The sequence below is a fragment of the Poecilia latipinna genome, unplaced genomic scaffold (assembly GCF_001443285.1).
Source record: "Poecilia latipinna isolate Pla-1442-1.1 unplaced genomic scaffold, P_latipinna-1.0 Scaffold1094, whole genome shotgun sequence".
Lineage (NCBI taxonomy): Eukaryota > Metazoa > Chordata > Actinopteri > Cyprinodontiformes > Poeciliidae > Poecilia > Poecilia latipinna.
The window spans coordinates 164,511-190,881 of NW_015113710.1; the positions used below are offsets into that span (position 1 = coordinate 164,511).

Below are 26,371 nucleotides of genomic sequence, written 5' to 3' on the forward strand. Positions count from 1 at the left end.
TATTTCACATATTCTTAGAACTGAACCGGGAAATGACAGCATGTCATTGCACACTTAAAGTGCATTAAAATATTTTCAAACACATCATGCGGTAGCTTGCTACTGCTAACTTTCCAAGACAAAACTTGGTACATTTCAGAAAATCATTTTAAAATAACTGCTGTGTTCAACTTTCTCTCCCACCAGACCTGTGTATGTTTAATACTATTCTCCCCTGTTTCAGCCAGTTGTGGACCAGATCAGCTGCATCCTCTACTGAAACTCGCTTTTCTGCACATTAATAAAACTTGATTATCTCAACAGACAGAAGAACGCAGTTCACACTGAATCAAATGAAGATGTCTTCAAGTCTCAGTTCAGGTTTTCTGCTTCCCCCCCCCCTGATTTATAAATTTATAAATATTTAATTTATAAATATTTAATCTAAGCTTTATTCTCGAACAGGCAGGGTTGCTCTGTAAAACTAGCTTCAACACTGAAATGTCCAGGTTAATAGCTGGTGCCAGTGGTCATAATGTTATGCTCATCAGTGTAACGGGCACAACAGCCGCTGCCATCAACTACTGGAGATTAAAGCGTTAAATCTTTGTGGCGGAGCAGCTGGTTGCGGTTCTCTAGGTGCTTACTTCCGGTCGGACTGAGCCTCCACCCTGACCCTGTCACAGTCACTTAGTGGAAAACTCACCTTCACGGCAAACAGCAGCCTATCCAGGAACACTGCCTGTCTGTACACCGCCATGTTGCCCAAGTTTCTCTTCTTCTCTGAGCTTTCTCAGAGCCTACATCACTGCCCCCTCCTGGACTGAGCTTCGAAGTGTTCAAACCCGTCCCTCCATCGGCTGTACCCGCTCAGCCGACGGAGGAAAGTCAGGAGACTGTGTTCAATAAACTAAATAAACATAACATGGAAAAAGTTTAAGTGAATTATAATGGTATCTTTTTTTTAGGTAAAAAACGTAATTTTTTAACAGGGTGTGAACACTTTTGAGGATCAGTGTATCTGTTGGTGAAGCAATAGATACACTGAAAGAAAATAGAGCAGAACTAAACAGCCAGACGTAGTTGCTGGCCACATACAAGTGTAGACTTCATTGATTTTGAAATTACCTCGTTTTTCATCTCTAGTGGACAGTTTTCCTTTGCTTCAATCTACAATCTTTGTTTCCACTTGTTATGGACTAAGTTCCAGCTTGTAAATGTAGACTTCTATCTGAATAAATATATGTACTGCAAAAACACCAGTGATTTAAAGTCAGATAATAGTAAATGGATATTTTCAAGATATGAGGACGGTACATTTCTTTTGTCTTGGCCATTAGCTGCAAAATATTCAAACTAATAAGACCCATCCACAGCCGGGAAGATACTGAATGCTCATAATTTCTACACGGAACCTTGCTTCAGTATCCCAGACAGACCTTTCAATGTATCAAGATGTTAACAGTGTTATTCCCTTGAAATAAACTCGGAACTTCAGTGTTTTCTGCTTGAATTTATTTCAAAGTGAATGTGCTGAGAATGATAATAAAGGACAAAGAAAAATGTCACCAGAGACTGTCTTTGTTTCACTCATGTTCGTTACCTTTGTCCATTTTCAAGAAGAGCTGCAGAACATCTGCAACCTCATCAGGCCCAGGGCTGACCACGTCACTCCGGAAGCTATCCATCTAAATACAGAACAAACCTCTCCAGTCTACCATAAAAAAATGCATACAAAGGCTGAATCCAGGAGCCATTTAAGACAACAGAAGACATTAACAGGAAAAAAAAGACAATAAATGTTTATATAAAAAAAAAAAATTCGTCAGCAACAGGATTCAATTTTTTAAAGTCCAATCGTTTGTCTTTATTCTATTTTTCTCATTTTTGTCACACAATAACTGGAGTTGAGAGTGGTCTGATGATCTGAAGGCTTGTTCTATATGGCAGGTTCACTTCACTGGAATTTACCCATCATTCGTTTCAGCCACTTAATTAACTTTAGCAACAAAATTACTGGGGAAAGAACAGCCAGTCCCATGAACATCTGACTGAGCCGGAACATCACAGATAAAACAAGAAAGCATCTGAAAACTGAGAGAGAAACTCTGGTAGGTTCGAGCCGTGATTCCAGTTCAGTCTGGGAAATACATGGAAGTGCTAGTCTGTCACATCAACACATCCAGTTGGTTCTGGATGCCAAGCTGACCGTTTGAAACATTTTATTCTTTGGAGCAACATGAAGTTACTATTCCTGGAGGGTTCTTGATCCAAAACTACCGATATGACCTAAAGCCAGAGGTTGGATAGCTCATCTCTTGGCTTCGTGAAACAGAATTCAGAACATGAAATGATACCGTTATTATTAATGGCACATATTTTTCTACAGAAATTATGGAATCCCTCAATATTGAGAACACTGTCCTCTAACAGCTTAACTTTTAGGAGGAATTGAATCCACTAAATGAATAAAATTGGATTAAGAACAATGAGTTGATCTGCCTTCCTGGGCAGATGGATTATCATCCTCTGAAAACTGAATTCATCACCTCCAAACCTCTTCTACGTTTGATTGGTAGGGTCAAACGTCGATCTCAGCGTTTTGGACACTTTGGACAAACGGTCCAAAATGCTGAGATCCTCCTGTGCATTTATTGCGTTAGTGCATTTACTGGAATCTGTCCTGTTCCTTTAGGAACACCCCTATCACCTGTAACTGGAAAGATACTTCTTTTCTTAAGGCAGTTATTGTTTCATTAGGACAAGATACCAAACAAATGTTCTAGCTTTTTTTTTTGTTGTTGTTCAGTGCAGATTCAGAACTCAACAGTTAATCCCTTTCATCTTCAACTCCCACATATTAAAAATATTTCACTGCAATACTGTTGTTGCTTGATTGGCGATTTATGACAGAGAAGGTTTATGAAGAAACAATTTGTTAAGGAAGTTATGCTTTTATCCCAAGGTCATTACAGCTCTAACTCCCAAGATTGATCAGTAATGGATCAACTTTGACTCCCTCAACTCTGCATCAACACCATTAGATGATGCTGAGATGTGTGTATAGATCACAGATTCAAGGTGAGATCCAAAATTAGACTGTTTTTATATATGAATCCCACTTACTTCAGTCAATTTACCACTGTTTACTTCCCCAACACCGACTTTTGTTTGTCATCGTTTGTCCTTTTATTTCTTCTGTTGTACCTGGTTTTATTTCCAAGGCATATTACTTTGAGTTTTCTGTCCAGATGCTTTAATTTTCAACCTTTATAACTTTCATATCTGGTTTGTTCTGAGTCCAAATGTTAGACTGAGCGTATTAGGAATTATTTCAGCTATTATTATTAATTCCAACTGCTATATTTAGCTACTTCAGTTTTGATTTTTTGCGGACATGTTTTTTTGTGAATCAACCAGGAACATGATGGCGCATCAGGTTGATATGCAGACTCATTTTCAGAGTTAGGTCTGCACTGGTATTTTTGTTGAACAGCAAATAAATGATGATTCTACATTTTTTCTACAACATTGAGGGATTCCTCGATTTTATTTCATAATCTGATTTTTTTTTGTTGTTGTTGTTTTGTTTTGCTACCAAGTAAAACTAAGTGAACGTCCTCCAGGAGAAAGAAGTAAGTGCACTCATTTCGCTAGAAGTTAAGTTGGAGTAACAGAAAGTAAATAGGCCCCTTGCCACTCACAATTAAGAATGATCACACTTCCCCATATACATAATTAATATCTCTCAACCAGTTCATTACCCTCTCTACTTCATCTAACGCAGTCACCTGTGTGTTAGATTGGTGGCCATTTTGGAAATCCTGAGCTGTAAACTGGAATGTAACCAGACACAGGTCGCTGAGCCACTGGTAGGACCTGAAGATTGGATTTTTTGAAGTGAAGTTTTGTATAGGTACTGTCAAAAATATTTATTTTTATTTTTTACAAAGATGCCATTTGACCATGAGCTTGCTGGAAATACATCTTGTTAATGGTGAAAGGCTAACAGCTGGTTAGCTTAAGTTAGTTATTTAAAACAACTCAAACTGAACATGTGGAAGAATCAGTGGGATACAACACCATGTTGGTGAATAACTTGGTGTTGTTCACTAACAGTTTGCAACTTTTAGGAAAAGAAATATTTGTTTACGTATTTGTTAAAACTGCCACTATGCCATTACAGCATAATATGAGACAGATAATCTGCCAAAAGGTCAATATCTTCCACCTCCTTCCCTGAGCTATTAATGTTGTCTGAAGAAATGCATCCCTCTGACCAAAAGCAACCAATCAGAGCCAGGAGGAGGCTCTAACTGCTGTCAATCAACCTCATGTACTCGCTGCTCAATGTGCTAATGCCAGAGAAACAACTCACTGTTACAGAAAAACCATTTATCTGCCATCATTTGTGGCCATGCTAACTAACCTTAGCATTCACAGCAAGATCTGCTTTCAGGAAGAAGCTGCAGCTGAGCAAAGAGCAGCAACACAAAGAGGATGTTTGACAGCACTAAGACCTGCCTCCTGACTGAGTGGTTGTATCTAGATAGCACTGAGAGAGGGCAGAAGAACTTATTTCATAGATTATGTGTCTCAGAACATACTGTCATGTCATAGTGCCCGTTTCAACAAAAGTTACATACTGCAGCTTTAACAGACAATACATTTAGCACAGAACAACATCTGTGTTCTTATGCAGCATTACCTTGGATGTCGGCTCTTTCAATCTGCCTGATTTGCTGTAACTTATCAAGTTGTTCAAGCCATGAGCTGAAGAAAGTTTTTAATTCTGTTAAAAGATGATGTGCTGATGTATTTTCCAAGTCTCACACCTTAAAAAATGATCCTAATGAATTCACAATGAGCTGATCCAGCAGAGCGGCCGGTGAGGCTGATTGAATCAGGGTGTTTATGATTGGCTTGTTGGTTTTTGCCACCCCATGGATGTATTTACTTTTCTGACAAGCTCATGGCGATGTTGCGTTTTTCTACTATAGGAAAGGGAACTCGTACTGAATGCATTGAATTCTTAGGCAAACTGCAGCCAAACCACTTGCCACGGTGTTGTAGTGATCACAGTAACACTCTGACCAGGTTTCCACTCATTCTTTGTTACTAAAGGCCTCAGTTTGCTTCAAACAAAGTGCTCGTCGATTCTTCTAACAACATGTCGAAGAAATCCCAGCTGGCAGCAGGACCATCTGGTTCCAACTATTTTAGCAAACAAACCAAACCTCTACCAGCTTATTTGAAGAATACTAAACCCTCGACAGCTCTGACAGCCCTGCACTTCATAAGTTGGCTGTTTGAACATGCCGAGCTGCCTGTTGGCTTGTTTCATCGCTGTCGCTTTAGCCCTTGAAACTGCTTCACACATCACAGCCCTTAGACTGGTTCTAAAGTTCAGACACCCTGTTCAAATAGTTCTAGGAAGCAACATCCTTGGGTACTCTTGATTTAACAAAACCACCGTATTAGCTGTAAAACTTTGTTTCAGAATCTCATGGTGACCTTTCTGCCATTGTTTTGGACACCACATTTTCGTCCACATATCTCAGAGATGGGTTGTTTAGTGAAACAATAACTGTCTTGATGTTTGATGAAAGTCTTGGCCAGGAGCCACTGATTAAGGAGCAAACAGCTGCTTGTTCTGACTGAAGCAACCATCGCTCGCACCCTACGTGATGTAGTCGTCCTCGTCGCTGCGTTCTGTCTTGATGTGGTCTGGGTGAAGCAGTGGAAAGTGTGGCGCTGTAGTCCTCGTGCAAACGTACCACTCCTTAATGTTTGACAGCTGAGTTAAGGCCGGGTTCACCGAGCGCTGGCTCCGGCGGGGGGTTCTGGAGCTCTGTTGCTTCTGGCTCAGCTGGCTCTTGAGGCCCGACAGAGAGAGATCCAGAGGCATGGCCACCGGAGACGAACTCCGCAGCAACACCTTACCGCTTACGTCGTTGCTAGGGCTGAGATCTAACTGGTGAGTGGTCAACAGTGGGAAATGAGAACTCCTGTTGGCAAGCGACGAAGTGAAGTGGTTCATTTTCAGGTCGAGGGGTTCGAGGACAGGTTGCTGGAGGTGGTGATGGCCAAAGCTGTACAAGTCCTGGTGGTCAGAGGTAGGCGACGACTTGACGTGGATCTTCATGTGCTTGCGCAGGGAGCTGGGGTGGGTGTAAGACTTGGTGCAGCCCAGAGCCTTGCAGTCATAGGGCTTTGAAGCAGTGTGGACCTGCGAGTGCTTCTTCCTGTCGCTGCTGTTAGCGAAGCGCCTCTCACAAAACTCACACTGGAATGGCTTCTCGCCTGCAAAACAAATGTTACACTCACTGAGATCTCAGATGCAAGTATGTATTTGGATTTATATTTCTTACTCATGATATTACTGGGACACAATAAACATCCGGAGATCATTTTTGGAAAACAAGACACTGAAAGGTCTGCAGTGTAGCATTGACTAGCAGTAGCTGTATTTCCCTTAGAAATGGGCGCAAAACGTTGTCGATATTCCGCTAATGTTGAAAAAACACAATTTTGCAATTGTGGTGTTTCATTAAACACAATGAAAATCACATGTGAATAAGCTTGTTCACATGATATGTCAAATTGCGCAAATACATGGTCACTAGCTCTGTTTTCATTGTTTATATGATTGTGCAATTAGTGATTTCCAAAATAAATTCATTTACTCGAAATTTTGAAAAATAAAACAAAAAAGACTTGTTTTTTGTTAAAAAGCTTCGGCTCTAAAATGAGGTGGGTTTTTTGGCCATACTGAAATTGGTTTATTATACAAAACTTCAATGGAAACAATTTCTTCACATTACACAAGTCACATGATCAACAACCGGATGTTACCACTGACGCAAACCACAAAGAAGAAGACGGGAAGTAGTTTGAGGATGATACTGCGGTATGCCTTTTAATGATTTGTCACGTGAACAAGCTTATTCACATGTGATTTTAATTTAATTTCTTATTTAATGGAAAGACTAGAATTGAAAAATAGTTTTTTGTTATTTTATTATAATTTTTTTTTACCTTTGCGGAATTTAGACAAAGATTTGTGCACATCTGTAAAGGAAACACAGCAACAATGAATCAAAGTGAAGGTGTTGCTCTTTTAGCTTCAGTCGTATTGAGACAGGATCCCAGTGGATCCGCTAGATCACGACTCTAAAACCTGCAGCTCTGGATTGTAGAGCTATTTAATATTTCATACTAAACATGAAATATTGACCTGTTATTACTTGAGTTCTATGACCTCATGAAAAAACACTGCCGCCCCCCACAAGTTGATTCCATGCAGAAAGACCCAAGACTGGGTTTTGAACCCAGAACCATCATGCTGCAAAGCAACGTTACCAACTGATGATGACAAAGAGTATTTACATTCAAAAGGTCTCTCTGTGCAGGTCTGCAGAAAGTTCCATCTCAGTTTATCTGCTTTAACGATGAATTTAACAAAAAATAACCCAGTGGAACTGCTTCAGGGTAAACATCCAGACTCCATTCATCACCTGGTTCTGCAGCCTGACTGAACACTGGGATTTTAAATATCCGGGTTGCATATGATGTTAATGCTCACTTAATTTGAAAATAATTGTTACATATTTTTATGTTAATTATTTCAAACCTAAAATAGTGTTTTGGGTCACACACACACACACCGGGGCAGGAAAACACAACTATATTCATGCAGAGATTATAATGATGTCACCTCTGTGTCATAATAATGTTCCCTCTTAAAAACAGTTATGGCTCAGTAATAAACTCACTGGTTCAGAAAGAGAAGTCTGTGCAGAGGACAGTTTCTAGGCTTGATGGTCCAACTAAACCAGTGTGTTTCACTGACTGACCATTCACCACGCTCACACAGCTACTGCAGATAATTCAAAGAGGCAGAAAGAACTAAAAAGAGCTTTAGAGTAAAAATCCATCTAGACTAAAAGTCAGATTTCACTTTAACCCCATCTGACCTCCTCCTCAGCAGCCTGCTGGGTGTTAATCCCTCACCCTGCATGACTCCTCAAACCCGGGGCTCCAGTAGGAACCGAGGAGGCGGTGGAGGGAAGGGTGTCCACAAAAGGGACTCAGCCTTTAGAGACATGGAGGGGTGGGGGGAGATCCCTGCAGACTGAGAGCTATCTTTATTAACCTCACATTGTGTCTGTGTGTGTCAGGAAGCCGCTGTCTGTACGGATGACACGGATTTAACTCCCCCCGCCCCGTCGCAGCCGGCCGGCCAGCCAGCGGTGTCACCCCGTGAACAGACCCAGAAGCAGCAGAGCTTACCCGTGTGCGTGCGCGTGTGGATCTTGAGGTTCTCGGAGCGTGCGAACATCTTGCCGCAGTTGGGAAACGCGCACGAGAAGGGCTTCTCCCCGGTGTGCACGCGGATGTGGTTGATGAGTTTGTATTTGGCTTTGAACGCCTTCCCGCCGCGCAGACACTCGTCCCACATGCAGACATGACTGAGGCTCTCGAGCCCCGCCGCGACGTGCTCGCTGGTGACGTGGTCCACGAGCTCGGGCATGGAGCTGAAAGTTTGCTCGCAGACGGACGTCGCCGTCCGCCCGAGCCTCGGCTTCGAAGAAGTTCGCTCAGTCCATTTGCACACCAGCTCGGTTTTCACGGTGGGGCCTTTGGAGAAATCCAGCAGGCCGTCCATCCCACCCCCGGCTGGAGTGTCAATACAGGCGGAGACATTCGTGGCTTTCGCTTGGGGTGGGGAGACGATGCTCGAAGCCCCGGAGTTGTTGTTCCCCAAAGGAGAGACGAGGCCATTGTGCCTGGCCACCACGGCCATCCGCTTCATGCTCCGCTCCGCTCCCCAAATACACTCCTCCTTTTTCCTAAAATGACTAAATTATAAATGACAATGCGCTTATTGCGCTCCTGTTTTCTCCTGGCGGTGTAGTTTCACGCACAGCGCATGCGGCAGCGTCTTTACCCCCCGCTGTTCGACGTTAGATCCCGAGAGTCAAGCCTCCATGCTTCTATTTACTGTGAATGGAGGTGAACGGATTGGAAGGAATGGAGCAGGCTGCGGTCCAAACCAGCGGAGGGGCGTCCTTGTTTCCTTTCCTCGCCCCCTCCGATCCCACTTTTCTTTCTTCCTAACATTCCCAGAGAGTTAAAATTCAACCTTAGTTATTTCTAACTAGTTGCTTGAACATATATACAGATGCACAAGAATTAAACATTAATATGTTCTATTGCAGAAATCCAGATCTGACTGTAGACTTATTGAATAAGTCTACACTCGTATGTAATAAATTAGAAGTCCCGATGAGTCTCGTTCTCCAGATTAAAATGACCTTTTGAAAATAACCTTTAATCAGTTATAAACCCCCATTTTTTTAACAAAACCCACATTTCTGTTTTTAAAAGTAGTTTTTATTGATCTGATAGAATATTATAAACTTAAATGATCATAATTAACAGAAACAAAGGCTTTCAAACAACCATCCTGGTGTAATTAATGCTTTTTATGTTTAACTTAGTGATACCTCCTGCATGAATAGACTTTTCAATAATAATCTGATTTATTGACTGTGTAATCTTTTCTTCTTTTTTTTTTTAGAAATTTGTGGCAAAGGATGGGACAAAAATCATACTCTCACTTAGAGATTTATTTATTTTGACTTGTTTTTTTATTTGTGTCAAATGAACAAATGCAGTGATAGCTGCTTCATGCTACAAAGTACAGGTTTTTAGTCAAGGCTTATGTGCAGCCAGCTTTCCCAGACTGGAATCATTCATTCCTCTAATCTACATGCTTTTGCTCTATGAGAGCCAGAGAAAATAAAATTGTCATGATGTTAGGTTTGGTGCCTGTTTGCTGACTGTTTGTTTGTTTGTTTTGTTTATTTCTTAATTTGAGTTTAACTTTGTGTTTTAGTCAATATTTGAGTTTTGGAGTTGTGGAGTCCTTCATAAGACACAGGTTCTGTTTGTTTGTAATCTCCTGTTTGCTGCATCTTTAATATTTCCCGAGGTTTTGTTCCTTTAACTGATCTCTTGCTTTTCATTGGTTTCCCTCTCAGCTATACAGTTAAACGGCTTGTTTCACATCCAGTAATCACTCTTCCGAGTACTTATGTGTTCCAGTTTCATTTAGTCGGTGTCAGATTACCTTGCTACTCATGACAACTCTGTTGTTGTCACATCAACCTTCCAGAACACTCAGGTCTTCTGGTTTTGGTCTACTCAGCACTGCCAGAACCAGAACCAAACATAAAGAAGCACCTCTCAGTTTTTATGCTCCACAAATGTGGAACATACTTCCAGAAAAGTGCAAAACAGCCAAAACCTTGGGTTCTTTTAAGTCGAGGCTAAAAACCCACCTGTTCAGAGATGATTTGATTAGTAGTAACTGGCCCATTGACCAACATATTTAATGTGCACTTGTTTAATGGTTTAGGTTTTGAATGTTTACTGATGTTTCATAACTGGACACTGTTATGTTTTTATGAGGTAAAGCACTTTGAACTGCCTTGTTGCTGAAATGTGCTAACTTGATCAGTTAGCAGTTCTTGATAAAGTTTCATACATTTTATTAAAAATAATTGATTTGGATTGTTTTTTTTTCTTTTGCTTGATTTTGTAATCATTTTTTAATATTAATTGTTTTCATTTTGACCTTTAAGATACCAAAATTTCCACGTAGCTCTATGTTTTGAGCCATCTGATGTACTTTTTAATTATTAAATAATTAATGTGCTGATCAGTTCCTCAGTACTTGAGTCGCATTTTTAGCAGTTTTTACTATTTTTTTGTTTTTGAAAGATTATTTTTTAATTTTACTTGAGTAAAAATATGTTGAAGCAGTGCTACTCTTATTTAAGTAAATTTTTTGGGTAGTCTACCCACCTCTGTTACGTTTTGCTACACAGTGTGGCATAGACCCTGAGCCTCTTTGAAATTGACTTTCTGTCTGGAACTGAAAGGGAGAATAGATTAAGAAGTTTTGCAGGACATGAAAGTGGAGCATAATTTTCAAGAATATTCTCTAATCATGAAATGGAAAAATGTTCTGGTTCGCTGTCCCAAAAGAAGACTGTTTTTTACTTCTCAAAAAGTGTCACACTGACCAATCCACTAGATGGCGGTAATGTACCAGTAAATGAGTTTGTCATGCGCGCACTTCGAACATAATCGGCAGCATCCTGTGCCGTAGAAGAAGAAAATACTTACAGAGGACTTCCTGGATGCTCGTCTGTGAATGTAAACAGAGAAATGTCGCAGTCTCCAGACAGCAGGAGCCTTTTATCCGCTTCTTCCCAGCTCAACCTGATGGAAGTAGAGTCGGTGAGGCAACCTCTTCCTGTCCACTTTAATTAGGAACACAAAACCCGAAGAATGCCATTTATCTCTCTAGATGGGGTTTGATAGAAGAGAGCAAAGAATAAACCGGTCCTGTGTTGATTTTATGTATTGATTATATTGAACAGTCCTAGAAACTGCACCACTGTGCAGTCCAGCCATAGGGAATGTATAATAATATTCAAATAATAAGGAAGCTCCGTGGCTTCAGTGAGTGCAGAAAGTTGGAACAAATATTTCCTTCTTTCGTCTGTCGTTCTTTCTCACTTTGGACTCTTGGATCCATAAACTTTGCTTACTGAAGGAAAAACAGTTTAGCACAAAGTCGGGGACCTAAACGATTTTATGGTCCAGTTTGGATAGAATTCGGTCCAAATACAAACCAGAAGTGCAAATAATGCAAATAATTTAACTTGCAAAGAGTTGGCGTGAGACACCACATACAGAATTATGTAGTGTTAGAACAAATTAATACCACATACCCTGAACACACCATCCCCATGGTGGACCATGGTGGTGGCATCATCATGTTGTGGGAGAGGGTGTGGATAGAGCTAAATCTAGAACAGTCCTGGAGGAAAACCTGTTAAAAATTGAAGCAGGCCTGAGACTGTAGAGGTTCAGCTTCCAGCTGGAGGGCTGCCTTGAACAACAGCCAGGGATATTATGGGATGTTTGGATCAAAGCATGTTTATGTGTTAGCATGGCCAAGTCAAAGTACAGACCAGTTAAGAATCTATGGAAAACCTGAAACCTGCTGCTCACTGACACCCTTTCTTATTTATAGAAAAATGTGTGGTTTCTCCTTCCGCTCAACATTCTGATGGTGTGTTGGCCTATCACACAAACCCCCCAATAGAATACATACCCTGTAACATGAGGAACTGTGGGAGAGTTCAAAACTTCCATCTTTCATATCAGATATTTCAATATATTTCTATGTTGTATGTTCTGTACAGCAGAAAAACTGCTTCCTGATCCCCTATTTTTGTTTTTGTATGTTGAATATCTTTTCATAGATTGACGATAAGGAGTTTGACATTCCCCAAGTGGACACCCCCCCCACACTGGAGAGCATCCTCAGTCAGGTCAGTTACAAATCTTTCCTTTGTCTGCTTTCAGTCACATTTAAAGGGACAGTATTATGTTAAATCGACTTTGTTTGAGTTCTACATCATGTTATAATGTTACTCAATCATTAAAAACATAACCCGGAGTGTTGTCGTGATTTTTTCATGCATGTCTGAACTTTAGTCTCTGTGGCAACCACAGAGCTGTGCAAAATGCCTGGTTGGATCTAGCTCCACCTTCTAGATGCAGCTCCACCTCTGAGCTGCAGTTTCTAAGCTTCCTAGTTTCCCCCTCACAGAGCAGCCCTTCCCTGCAACTCCTCCACTCTGCTCCTACAGACTAACCAGGAGCATTTAGCAAACATCACTATTTTAGCTTATTATACAAGGTACTTCTCAGTGCAATGCTGGAAAAAACGTTGTTAAAGGGTTAATAGAGGAGCCGTGTTGTGTGAGCTCTCATACCGAGGCACCAGCTTTGGAACTTGTGTGTTTCTGAGTTAAGGTCAGGTTTGCACTTGTTGAATTTGAGCTTTCCTGTGTGTGACCTGGGTTTGAGTGTTACAGATGGAGGAGGAGGAGGACCCTTTCGTTCTGGAGGACACCTGCCTTTTAAACACGGACAACATGGACGCTCAGTCCTACGACACGTCCTCCTTGGCCAGCTCTGACAGCGGAGACCCAGCACACCTCAAACGGCAAGAACACACACTCTTTGAAAACTTTCTAAACCTTCTACCACCTGTGGTGAACATAAGTATTGAAGCCACTTTCAGATATGGTATATTTAACATTGTTACCCGCATTACTGGGATTATTCCATTCAGTAGAATAGATTGCTTAGCACAGTGGTTCCCAAACTTTTTCTTCTGCGCCCCCCCAGTGGTTTCCAAACATTTTCTGCGGCCCCCCTATGAATTACAACAAATGGTTGTCTGGTTGAAATGACGCGTGTGACGGGGGGGAATCGACTTTTTTGGGGGCAAAATGAATGTACGTAGCTGAAAATAGACACCAACAAGGTACTTGTTAAGCTTAAGGTTCTGTATTGATATTAGCTAGTCATCTTTTAGCTAACATTAGCTAGTCATCTTTTAGCTAACATTACCTGCATCCAACAGCTTTACTCAACTCAGTCGGTTAGTTTGGAGGGAAAAACTGTGAAAAGTTCTTTGCGTTTTGCTGGTTTGCTGCCGTGATTCTAACACAAACCTACGTAGCTCCACGCAGCAGCAGGTCTCCTTCACAGGTGTAAACCCAGCGCGAGCATCTCAGCGGTCATGTTGCGTTTAAAGGTGGCTCGGAAAAACAGGTTACAACATGTTAACGGATTAAACAGTTTTAACTGCAGATAAAAGTGACAGAGGACACAAATATGGGACGTGTGGAAGCCCTACTGTATCAAATTGACATAGGAATAACAGAGAGTTGGCCATTCTAAGGTAAAAACCCAGCACATACATGTTCATGTTTTGTTTTTTTTTTCATCCAGACGGCTTCCCGCGCCCCCCCTGCAATGACACGGCGCCCCCCTTAGGGGGCGCGCCCCACAGTTTGGGAACCTCTGGCTTAGCACATAGACATGTAATTGCATCTTGTTGATTGAATAATCTAAGTTAGATATTTGATTCAATAGAAATAATTATGATTTAATGAAAACTTGGAAAGTTATGGCCTCAGGCAAATATTTTTAAACTGAATGTTAAAAACTACTAAATAAACAGGCAAAGCTGTTGAAGTTATATAGCATAATTGCAAATATATGGATATTAATGAAGATACAGGGGTTAGTGTTGGCATGTAAATATATTTATTTAATACATAAATGATAAATAAGTTAATAATATAAAATTGAAAGTTTATCTTCAGTAATTAAAAAAAAAATCCATACACAAGCCAAGATGAAAGAAAAAAAATGCACAAAAGAAAAAAACTAGTACAGAAATAGATAATGTCTAAATTCCTAACAATACCAAGAACACAAATTGTGGACCAAAAATACCAGAGGTAGAAGCAGAAACGTGCTATACCTTCACTTTGAATAATCATCAAATAAATCATCAAAAACAAAGCAACAATCGTTTCTGTATGTTTTCTAAAACATATAATGGAATTCTAGCTGAGTAAGTAGACAAACTCAAAAAAAGAAAACAATCAAATCTTATAGTATTTGTTTTGTAAATGATTTGTTTCTTTAATTTTGAACCATTGGACATTAGCAACATTGCAGATGAAGCTGTTTTCCGTATGGTTGATGATTTGCATCATTTATTGGATGAAATGGTGACGAGAACGAATAAACTGAAGTTGTTGCTCGATAAACTAAGACTATCATTAAATAAAAAAAGGTACTTGGAGTTAGAAGTTTGAAGACATGCAATAATTAAAATAACAGAGACTACTTTTAAAACGTTTTAATCAGTTACCTAGCAGATAAGAGACTTAAAAAATACACACACACATTAAAATGATTCGTCGTCAGGTATGGAGAGGCACTGCAGTGTTGAGTAAAGCCAAGCAGTTAATAAATTATAAATGACTTAAAAATGTCTGGAGAAGGAACCTTTCCCCTTCATGTTGATGTTTCCAGCCTCAGAGTTCTGCAGGTATAAGTTTATTTATATTTTTCCTCTGTGTCTGTTTGTTCTGTGTGACGACGTGACCGACTGTAGAAAGAGAAGGACTCTGGATCAGAACGCAGCAGTTCACGGCTCGGTTCTTCGCCTCAGCCTGCTAAAGGGCATCTCCGCTCAGATAGTTGCTGCTGCTGTAAGGAACAGTTTTGCACATATCCAGAGTTATTAATTTAACACACCATCACGATGGATTCCTGGTATTTGTTTGCCATGACGAGAACATTTCTGTCTCTCAATAGGACAAAGTGGATGCTGGGCTGCCCACTGCAATAGTAAGTATAGATTGATTGTTTTGTACTGCAACCGATGCTGCTCATTTACAGAAGAATATACTGAAGTTCAGAGTGCTCAGATGTATTCAATTATTTGCAGAAGAATTTGATATTTCAATCAAATTTTTTATATTTATAGACCATCTGTTGTCGTCAGTGTGTATGATCCTTACTGAAATCTGTGTATTTGTTGACCCTTGCTCAGGCCATGTCTGGTGTTATTGCCGTAGGAACATCTCATGGTCTTGCCCTGGTGTTTGGTGAGTTAATGTGTTAAGCCTTCATAGTTTGCTTCAAATGACATTAAGGGATGTTGACTCTGTAAATAATTTATAACTCCGTTTCAGGCGTACAGATGAAGATCAGACATGGGTGATTTCACTTTTATTGTAACCAGATGTATTCTTTATTTTGAGGCTTCTTATTTGTACTTTTGTCGCTCGTAACAGAATTATCTCAGTTCTAAAATTTCCAACTCTATTATAATACTAATGAAAAAACTTAATAAGAGTATGAAGGGTTGGGCCAGTGGACATCCCTATTAGAGTGTTTATTCTGACTGACTGTATTTCATAAGACTCATACTTCCCACCCATGATCAGAAAAGCTAAAGGTGGAATGTGAAACTTGAGAAAACTCCATGTTGACGTCAGAGAGCAATGTGTTATAAATCCAGAACCAGATGCCAACTACATAACATAAACTTCTATGTGGAGATATATATTTTTGCTCAGAGTATTGTTAAATGATAAACTAAACCAATACTTCCTCTTCATCTTTGGCTTTCTTTGATTAAACCCTTAATGCTCAAATTTATATCCAATTGTACTAAAAGCCTAAACTTTAGCTGTTAACCAGACATTATAAATGTACTTAGAGATTATAAATTTGTACATTGCGCATGTCATTGGTGTAAATTTAGCTATGTTTAGCTATGACACTAATTAGAGCGACCAGGAACTTGAAGAGTCTACAAACTGTTCAATCTCAGGATGTTTATTTGGTTGATTATGTTAATGCTCAACCAAGACTTTAAAAACCACTCAAAAAATGTTTCTAAACAAACATTGCTTTTTCATCGTACAGCATTTCAAATACAGCTAAATACGGCAAAGTTCCTTAGTTGCATAGCTCATGTTTTATGGAGTTCTAGCCCATTTGTTGTAATATGAAATGAGTGTTACAAATTGAATCTCAACTTGTATTTTTGAACAACCAGTGGTTTTCATCTTGCAGTGTTTCCAATACAGTTAAATACAGAAAGTTTCCTTTACTCTTATTTCCCAGAAGCTTTTATTCCCTGTTTTACAATACAAAAAATATTGTATTTGGGCATGTACTCATAAAATGAAATAAACCAATATTTATTTATTATTTGTTGTACTCTAACGTAAAATTTTGATTCAAATTTGGATTTACAATTGTACCTAAAGTTCATATATACTAGTATCACTCTCCATTCCTTAGTGTATCAAAAAGGCTTCATACCCAAAATTAGAAATAACTAACAATGTTTGTCACATGTTGTCTGTTCTAATATGTCATTTATTAGAAGACTAAATACATATTTTTATGGCACAACGCAACTCAGAGTTAAGATTATTCACTGAATCTATCTGCAAATTTCAATGTGATTCAGTGTAGTTCACATTTTGACCACTAGGTTGGTGTCAAAGCACTTCTCTTACCGACCTTAGTGTGTGAGGAAGATGGCACTCATACTCCCCTTCTTTTGGATTGTTAGTGAAAGCAAATCAGAATCTTATTGGAAGAATTACCGTCCCTGTGATTTGATCATACACATGGTTGATGTACTGACTCTGGATTATAGTCCATGTCATTAGCTTTAGTACGAGCATTTATGTCGTAAAACTGTAGAAAACATTGAAAGTTGGACATATATATATCTATGTGTATATATGTGTATATATATGTGTATATATATATATATATATATATATATATATATATATATATATATATAGCAGTATAATATTGTTTTAGATAATACTTCTACAGTGACTAAATATGCATTTTTAGTACTGTGCTGAAATTACTGTAATAAAATGCTCAGTAACACTTTATTTGAAGGGGGGTGAATAAGACTGTCATGACACTTTCATAAACATGACATAACACATGTTATGAACATGAATGAGCCTTCATGAATATTTATGACTGTTGTCATAAAGCGTCATTCGGTAAATTATAACACTTTTAATACAAAGTTGACATTATTCAAAATGCCTTTGTTATGACAACTTGACATTAACCAAGAAATCATTACTGATATAAATTTGTTATAAAAGAATTACTTAGGTAACTTTATGTTATTAAAGGTAAAGTTTAAACAGTAATGATTTATGTGTTATGTCATGTTTATGACAGTGTCATGACAGTCTTATTCACCCCCTTCAAATAAAGTGTTACCAAATGCTCTTTTGTACACATGTTCTGTTTCTTTTGTTTACGAATTAGTCAAGATGAAGACATTTAAAGGTTTTAGTAAAAAGTGTGAAATTAGCTGTAAAATAGGCCTGCTTTCACAGATAGAACCATGGCTAATGTTTGTAAAGTGACAGTAAAAAAAAAATTAACATCAATAATCATATAGAAAAAATGTGGGTGTTCCAGTTTCAGTCATATTTTTACCATGTCATTCATATATTTAGAAATGTTTGAGTTCCAAACTAAATATTTCATACACCAGCTAAATATTTAATTAGCAAAATAAATATTTAGTTTATCTAACTCAACATTTAGCCCTAAATTAAATATTAAATATTTAATTAACAAGATATTTACTTTGAAAACAAAATATTTAGCTCAGACTTAAACTTTTACTTGGGAACTACATGTTTAGCTTCCTAAGTAAAAATTTAATTTGAAATTTAAATATTTAGCTTGTGAATTAAATATCTAGTTTGGAACTCTACCATTTAAAAATGTATGAGTGACATGGTGAAAATTGAAATTTTTTCTCTATGCCAGGCTAATTAAACCAAATTATTGCTGTTAATTTTTTTTACTATGTAACTTTACAAACGGCACCAGATATAGAACTACAGTCGTAGTGATTGAGTTGATGCTGACTAATGTTTCTTTATGCTGCTGACATAATGACGGCCTGAGCAGGAAAAGGTACGGCCATGTCTGTTTGATGATCATGCTTATTGCGGTTTGATTTTCTGCCTGCTGGAAGCATCCTGTCCCATAATGCCTTTGGTTTGTTCACGTTAGCTTGATGCATGTATCTCTTGCTTTCCACTTGGAGCTGTATTTTTTTCTGTTCCTCCCTCTGTGCCCATGTCATTTGGTGTTACTGGGCTGTTTGATCTTAAGCTGCTCCTGGATCAAACATGCATTTACAATGTCATGCTAGATGTTTTTCGGGTTAAAGCCAGTAAACATTCCTTTAACCTTCTTCCTCAGACACCAACCAGGCTCTGCGGCTCTGTCTGGGCAACAAGACAACCGGAGCGGAGTTCGGCGCCGTTTCGGCTCTTAGCATCAACCACGACTGCTCACGTCTGCTATGTGGCTTTGCCAAGGGTCAGGTATATTAAACATTTGTGGCTTCTTGAAGGGAAATCGGTTTATATGCAGTCTGATGTCTGTCCAGATTCAATTTACAATGGAGAACAACAACAGAGGGAGGCTTAATTTTAAGAAGACATGACAACATTCCGTAGCCTGGAGCCTTGGTGTAGTGGAATAGAAATCAGATACAGCAAAGCAAAAGAAGAAATTGAACAGAACTCAGTTTTATATAGCTGTGCAGAAGTTTCCCAAAAATGTTTTTGGAGTTAGACCAGCTGTTATCCAGTTCATCGTGTTCATGCTGAAGTTCACTGAATCCAGTTGATTCCAGATCTGGCCAACTGTGTACAGATGATTTTATAGAACTGTTCCTGGTTCTTTGTTCCCTAACTGTTGTTCATGGTCAGATTACAATGTGGGATCTCGCCAACGGAAAGCTTTTGAGGACCATCACTGATGCCCATCCTCCAGGGACGGCCATACTGCATGTGAAGGTGAGAGCCGCTCAGCAGAACGCTCTGAATGATTACAGGCTGAAGGTTGAAGAAAGAAACTTCCTCTCAAGTTCCTCTGAGGATGGGTTCCCATCATGCACCATGCAGATGAGCTCAGTTATACAGTAAATTTGGGAGTCCCAAAAATCCTGTTCATGAATTATTTCTTTATTATTAAAAAGTCCAGATATGTGCATTTTGTTGAAGATTTATCAACTATCCTGATGTAGCGCTGGGCAATGAATCAACTTTATGGAATCATCAAACTTTTGGTTTTCAAAGATTTCCTTTTTGGAAATGTGGATTTCTTTCACCAATGCTCTCCTTGGGTCTCCAAAGTCCAGTGTGATGTCAGCATGCCCGGGGCAGCCATCTTGTTTGACAAACATTCTTGTTTTACAGCTTCTATTCATTTGGATTTTAAATTCAGGTCAACTCTACCACAAAGTATTACAGCCAGGCTAAGATTTTTTTCTAAATTATGAGAATAAAGTCATAATATTACAAGAAAGTTGTCATATAGCAATAGAGTCCAAATAATACTTGAATAAAGTCATGATGTAACCAGAATGAAATCGTAATTTTATGAGAACTCCCAACAAATTATAACAAAAAAGCTTAAATGAGGAAGGTTAAGCATCTTGTGAAGTTACACTTTGGTAAAGGTTTTACAGATAACACTCAACATGAAAGGAGAGCATGAGGATTGTTGAAGGAGGCGAGTCAGACTAAATGTTTGGGGATAAATGTGATGATTGTTTCTCAGACACACAGTCACCATACGGATCTATACCTGGATGATGGTCATCTAACTTTTACCTCTTCCCTCCCCCCTTCTTTAGTTCACAGATGACCCAACTCTGGCCGTGTGCAACGACAGCGGAGGGTCTGTGTTTGAGCTGACCTTCAGGTAAATGAAGTGAATCTCAAACCAAATGATTTCTGTCCAGAAAAACCTGCAGTTTATAGAGAGGTTTCTCACATTTTCCATCAATCTTTTTTAAAATGGTGTGTGATGAACAAAACTGTATAAAAAAGAGAATATTCCAAACAGTACTCTAATGAAATGTTTGTTAAAGTGGAACCTTTTTGGCTCAGTGGGATTAAAACACTAAACAGGAGTGTTTTGAGAGAAACCTAGTCTGCTGTATTGTATGTGTGTGATTCCTGTTGCTTAGGAACAGATGATATGCACTTAAAGTTTTATCATGATATTTTATGGTATCACTGTGATAAGAATAAAAGTGACTATAAGAACTATTTATTACTTCTTTTTGTGAACAAAAAAAATGTGTGATTTGTATCACTAAACTGCTCACACTAACTGTATTCAATCATATTTATTGATATTTATTCATACTGGGTCTGTTGAAATGAGCAATAAATCAATTAATTGCATGATAAATTATAACAAGCTCAATAATTTCAATTTGCATGATTTATTGTTCCTCTCTCTTTCTACCAAAGACTGGATGACAAAGGTTTTCAGTCTGCTTCTTTGGTCTCAATTACCCCCTTGTTTTGAAGGACAGTTTTGTTTACAGAGATTTTATAATTAATTTAATGTATTGTTTCTTTTCTTTTGTTTTTTTTATTTTGAATATTTAAAATGTCCTCCAGATCCAGTGTTAATGTTCATTAGAATTTAAAGTTTATTGATCTTTGAATGTGTTCTTGCATTATTATGCCATTACCATTATATTATTGAAAATGCTCTGAAAACAACGCTATTGTTTATTGCAATAACTTTTGGGAAAATTTATTGTCCAGCAAAATTAGTTATTGTGACAGGCATCATTGATGTTCTCAATGAAAAAATGGTGGAAAACAAAAACTAAAAGTAACAATCCCGACAATGCAGACAGTTTTTTGCGGGGTTAAATATAATTAACTGAAATTTATTGTGACAGTGATATATCAAAATTTTTATCATTCTAGTAAATTTATCACGATAATTGATAAACGATGCGATAAATGACCAGAAATACAATTCCTTTTTCTTCCAGGAGGGTGATGGGGATGCGCTCATGCGACTCACGATGTCTCTTCAGCGGCTCTAAAGGAGAGGTGTGCTGTATAGAACCGCTGCGGACTCCTCCAGACTTCAGAGACCACCCCATCACATGCTACTCTCTCCTAGCTATGGCTTCCCTGACCAAGGTATGGACTCCAGTAGTCCCAGTGCACAGAAAGAAACAGAACAACAGCAGGCCAGAAGCTAGGAGAAAAACGCTGCCGTTAACGACTGCAGAGATGCTTTATGCATCAGATAATAGACCATGGGTCCAAACCCAGATGAGATTATCTCCTGACCCAGGCGGGTCATTATGGTTGGAGTTAAGGGTTTTTTTAACCCCTGATAGTTTTCATCTTTATTTTTAAAAACATCAAGATGAAGTTATCTCCCTCTGCTGAGAGAAGGCAGACTTTCTGTTGATCCACGAAGTAGCTACTGTCTGTGTATCCATCACGCTTTGACTGAGGATATTTGAGCTGTAGGGAAACCACAATCGGAGAAAATATGTAGATTTAGAGAGGGAGGGCTTAGGTTTAGAGGTTAGGTGTGAATAAAATTTTGGTTAAGGTTAGGGTTAGGAATAAACTAGTATGGGTTAGAGGTCTGGTCTAGAACTGAGGTGTAAATTGAATGGATACTGGTTAGATTTAGAGCTACATTCAGGGTTAGGCTATAGAAATTAATAAAAAAAAAATGAACGGAAGTCAGTTCAAAGTCCCTGTGAAGACAGAAGTACACACATGATTGTTAGAACTACTGATGTTTTTACTTTTTGATTTCTTCCAATCAGATTCTGATCATTGGACTCAAGCCCAGCCTGAATGTGTGGATGACTCTTCCCTACACTAAGGTCTGATCCTCTAGCCTCCTGCTAGTCTGTTAGGATGGAATCACCTCTCATTTTTGTCCCACTTAAGTGTTTTAGATCAGACTTGCATAACCTGGGTTCATTATAGCTACTGGGAGGAAATTCTAGTTCTAATTCTGTAACTTGAACATTAAAAGTTTGTGTGTTCTGTGTTTTTTTGGTGGGGGGCTGGCGGGGGTTGTTTAATGTTTCAGCAACATTTGTTTTTGACGTCATCTCTCCTCAGTCTGATCCCAGCAGCGTGCCTCAGCTGGCCTGGCAGTTTGTTCCTGTCCAGAAGACGGTCAACCCCATGCTGGCCTTTTGTAAAGGAGACTCAGTCCACTTCCTGCTGGTATCTGCTCAGCTCCATCCTCTCCATCATCTGATTCTAATCTCAATTTACAGTCCCAGTTAGATTATTTGATGAGATTTGCCAGTAAACCTTTGGAACCGATACATCTTTTAGTCCTAGTCCAAGTCTCTTCCATAAACCAACCATTGTATGAACTGCTCTTTTGGGTGGTCTCTGTGAAGGTTAAACTGGTCTGATTTATCCAGGTGAAGAAGGAGGAGACGGGCACCATCCATGTGATCAAGCAGAGGCAGCTGCAGCTGAGTTGTGACATCATCAACCTGAACGTAAGCTCTGACCTCAGCTTAGCCAAAAAACCCCAGAGCAGAAAAGACGAGCGCTGTTCTGAATCAGGTGTTAAACTTGTTTTCATGTTGGGCCACATTAAGACCGCCAATGTTCTCAGAATCTATTGATAAAACTGATAAACTGTTAAAACTCTCTCCCCATTTGACAAGTTCTAATTAAAATAAACTAATATTAAACAGTTTTTCACATCGATCAGTCTCTTCAGGATTTCACATTGTTTTGGTGATTTTGTGGTGCTAATTTAGAAATATTTGCTAGAAACATTTGTAATTTTTGCGTTTATGTATGACTTTAAATGTGACTTTTTGTTACTTGCAATAATCGATCACAGACTGTGGCTTGACATCAAGTAAGTCCCAGGCAGCAGCATAGAATTGAAAAATACTGTCAGCTGCAGGTGGGAGTTAGCGTCACTTCAACCTGCTGTTTCTGCCATTTTATGCAGAAAATTCACAATAAACTCACAGTTATGCGATAGCGCATAAATATGTGATGATCTGTTAATTTTAGATGAATCATGGAATGATAAAAAAGCTGGAGCCAAAAAACTGATGTATTTTCGCAGTATACAGATAAAAACTGATTTGATTTGATTGATAAAATAATATTCAATTGCTACCTTGAAGGTTCTTTTTTGTGCGTTCCTAAATGCGAGCAAAGTGCTTCATTTTTAGTGTTGGCTGAACGACGTGCGGCGCCAGCTGGGAAAACTTAATGGGATCTGTGTGCTGCTATTGCTGTGTCTGCAGTGGATCAACAGTTGCAGCCTGGTGCTGCTGGACAGCCATGAGAAGCTGCACGTGGTGGACCGGCCCACCCAGGACGTCCTGGAGACGCTGGACCTGGAGCAGGTGCAGCTGGTCTACAACAGCCGACACTTCAAGTCCCTAGCAACTGGAGGCAACGTCTCCCAGGCTCTGGTGAGACAGACACCCGTTTCTGTGGAAATGTCTGTAAACGGAACGGGCTTTTATCATTTTTCTACTCATAATAAGTGTGGCAAAACCTTTAAGTTCCAATCTTTACTCCTTAGTAAGCCATCACAGAGTTAAATTCAGATTTCCATACATTGTTTTGTGTAAATGACATTCACAACTTCACTTCTGGTTCTCAGTGATCGTTTTGATTATAGAGGAACTGACAGAAAACCCATAGATTAATACGCACTCATTCAAAAACTTGCATTTGGACCAGATTCTTATAGCTGTATTGTGACTAAAACTCACTGATGTTGTTTAGGAACCAAACCAAACTTTGACAATGCTGTTTTTTTTATTTTTGTGATAACAGAATTAAAATTACTTAAAGCAGTGGAGTCGAACTCAGTTTTGTTTCGTGCCACATCAAGATCATGAATGTTCCTAGATAGCTGCTTGTGGCAGAATGTTCTGATAAAACCCGTTAAACTGTTGAAATATTAATAAATAGCTGTATCTGTATTCAATAAATACTTCTTAGACTGAAATAATATTGAACATCTTTTCACATTGATCTATCCAGGATTTCCCAGTTCTTTTTGTGATTTTTTTGTGTTTTTTTTTTGTTTTGTTTTGTTGTTTTTTTTTGCTTTGAAAGTCACAAATTTTGTGGTGCTAGTTTAGAAATATTTGCAAGGAATTGTGCAATATTTGCACTTATGTATAACATTAAATGCAACTTTTTGTTATGGATGTGAACTTGACAACAAATAAGGAGTGAGGCAGCAGTGGTATAAAAGTAAGAAATACTGCCACCTGCAGGTGGGACTTGGCATCACTTAAGCTCGATGTTTTTGACCACTTTTGTGGAAAATTTACAAGAAATGTTGAATTATTCAATAGTGCAAAAAATGCGGGGATTTGTTGATTTTGTGTGAATTTTTGCAGTCCTAGACTTACTAAAAACCGGTGGGACTGATTTATGTAATTTGGCATCTGGGGTGTAGAGGGCCATATACAAAGCTATGGAAGGGCCAGATTTGACCCCCGGGCATTGAGTTTAACACATGTGATTTAAAGAATCCAGAAAAATACCATGTGTAAGAGTTTGATTTGGTTCCAGGTGTATTAAAGAATGTGAAGTTAACTTCAGCATGCTTAATATTCCAAAATTCAAAATATGCTGGAAATACATTGCAGTGTGAAAGTTAAGAATTCTGAAATGACAAATCCTGCTTATCTACTACTATTTGCTAAAATAGCTGTCAGTGCTAGTCAGTGTTACGGTGATTTATTAAACATGTGGTCATCCTAAGACACCAGCTGAGCCGATCAGATCTGCTGTTCATGTGTTTAGATTGTTAAATCTGTGTGTTTGTGTTTTAGGCGCTGGTTGGAGAAAAGGCCTGCTATCAGTCACTCTCAAGCTATGCAGGACAGATCGTCTGCCTGGGCACCAAGGTAGCTGTTAGCTTTAGTCTGTGTAGGTTCATCCATCACTGTTCAATACAGAACAAAACTCAGTTTAATGCTGAACAAAACTCAGTTTAATACAGAACAAAACTCAGCTTTCTAGCTTGTGCAAAATATTTAGTCCTCTTTTTAACTTTGTCATGTTACAAACACAAACTCTACTGTGTTTTATTGGAGTTGTGTGTATATGTGTGTTTGGCTGGGTAGTAAAAAGTCACATGACCAAATCTAGAAATCCAGCAGAAATTTTTCAAGCAGCAGTTCTACAAACACAGGAACATTTACTATTATTGTTACTATTTAAAAAAAATACTTTGATGATTGTCAACCATATGGGTGTTATTTGCACAATATTACTTGATCTTGTTGTTTAACAGTGTGTGCTTTGCTTTGATTTGCTTGTTTTGCAGTCAGCTCACATTATGTCCCTAAGGAACTGGAAAGAGGTATGCATCATGTTTCATCTTTTTGAATGTGTCACATGTCTGCATAAAACCCTCAACTGTCATGGCAGCAGTCAGAATATGGCTCTAACTTTAAGGCAGGAAGCAATTGATCTCAGCCAATAGAGTTATATGTGAGGATGAGCTCATCAGGGTATAATGATGGTATGATAAAAGCAGTATTGCTGTTTATAGGCATATGAAGATCATATTACAAAAAAAATTTGTTAGATTTAAAGAAGCTAAAGGGTCACAGAAGTACACAAGAACAGAAATATTAGGATGTAAATATGAAACTGACGTCCGTGGAAGCAATTGAGTGTCATCTGCTTACAGCCACATCTTCAGTGTGTTTCCTGTGGGTTTCCATGGTTACCCAGACAACCCATGTTCTCTGTTTCCAGCGTCTGGACTGTTTACTGAAGCAGGAGCATTTCACTGAGGCTCTGTCTCTGGCCTGGTCCTTCCATGAAGGCACCGCCAAGGCTGTGGTTGGTGGGTGTGGTCATAATTAATGTTAATATAAACTATTTTTTAAATATGGTTTGATCACATATGAAAAGAACAGCTGGGATTCTTTTTTCTTTCTGGATCTTTGTTTAAGGCCTTCATGGAGATTCACAGAGAAGGAAGGCGGTTATCAGCGACAAGGTGAGTGTCTTTACCTCTAACACACTTTGTAAAATCTGCTGGG

At 38.8% G+C, this 26,371-nt stretch overlaps 3 protein-coding genes across 4 annotated transcripts in view; 1 reads left to right on the top strand and 2 right to left on the bottom strand.

Annotated features, from left to right (window-relative positions):
* pcca (propionyl-CoA carboxylase subunit alpha) overlaps positions 1-850 on the bottom strand; it is a 17,157-nt gene extending 16,307 nt beyond the window's left edge. For both annotated transcript variants that reach the window (XM_015052196.1, XM_015052195.1), the window contains exon 1: positions 686-850. In XM_015052196.1, coding sequence (XP_014907682.1) covers positions 686-739 — 54 coding nt within the window. In that variant the 5' untranslated portion in view covers positions 740-850. The remainder of the gene's footprint in view (positions 1-685) is intronic.
* Positions 851-5,074: 4,224 nt separating this feature from the next.
* Positions 5,075-9,350, bottom strand: LOC106959555 (zinc finger protein ZIC 4-like). Its single transcript, XM_015052197.1, has 2 exons — positions 8,272-9,350; positions 5,075-6,282 (listed from the first exon to the last, which is right to left on the bottom strand). Exons 1-2 carry the CDS (start codon positions 8,792-8,794, stop codon positions 5,660-5,662), a joined length of 1,146 nt encoding a protein of 381 aa, XP_014907683.1. The 5' UTR covers positions 8,795-9,350; the 3' UTR covers positions 5,075-5,659.
* A 1,702-nt stretch (positions 9,351-11,052) lies between these two features.
* Positions 11,053-26,371, top strand: part of vps8 (VPS8 subunit of CORVET complex) — a 40,448-nt gene continuing 25,129 nt past the window's right edge. The window contains exons 1-18 of the mRNA XM_015052183.1: positions 11,053-11,289; positions 12,324-12,392; positions 12,942-13,072; positions 15,047-15,143; positions 15,250-15,282; positions 15,488-15,542; positions 18,715-18,839; positions 19,230-19,316; positions 20,159-20,226; positions 21,323-21,476; positions 22,124-22,183; positions 22,428-22,535; positions 22,742-22,822; positions 23,594-23,764; positions 25,148-25,222; positions 25,645-25,680; positions 26,082-26,172; positions 26,282-26,328. Coding sequence (XP_014907669.1) covers positions 11,218-11,289; positions 12,324-12,392; positions 12,942-13,072; positions 15,047-15,143; positions 15,250-15,282; positions 15,488-15,542; positions 18,715-18,839; positions 19,230-19,316; positions 20,159-20,226; positions 21,323-21,476; positions 22,124-22,183; positions 22,428-22,535; positions 22,742-22,822; positions 23,594-23,764; positions 25,148-25,222; positions 25,645-25,680; positions 26,082-26,172; positions 26,282-26,328 — 1,560 coding nt within the window. The 5' untranslated portion in view covers positions 11,053-11,217. The remainder of the gene's footprint in view (positions 11,290-12,323; positions 12,393-12,941; positions 13,073-15,046; positions 15,144-15,249; positions 15,283-15,487; positions 15,543-18,714; positions 18,840-19,229; positions 19,317-20,158; positions 20,227-21,322; positions 21,477-22,123; positions 22,184-22,427; positions 22,536-22,741; positions 22,823-23,593; positions 23,765-25,147; positions 25,223-25,644; positions 25,681-26,081; positions 26,173-26,281; positions 26,329-26,371) is intronic.

What these genes read in the sequence shown, in the direction of transcription:
- LOC106959555 (XM_015052197.1), bottom strand. Translation starts at nt 8,794, where the DNA reads ATGAAGCGGATGGCCGTGGTGGCCAGGCACAATGGCCTCGTCTCTCCT. An exon ending in CCACACGCGCACGCACACGG is followed by an intron (nt 6,283 to 8,271) that starts GTAAGCTCTGCT and finishes TTTGTTTTGCAG; the next exon opens with GCGAGAAGCCATTCCAGTGT.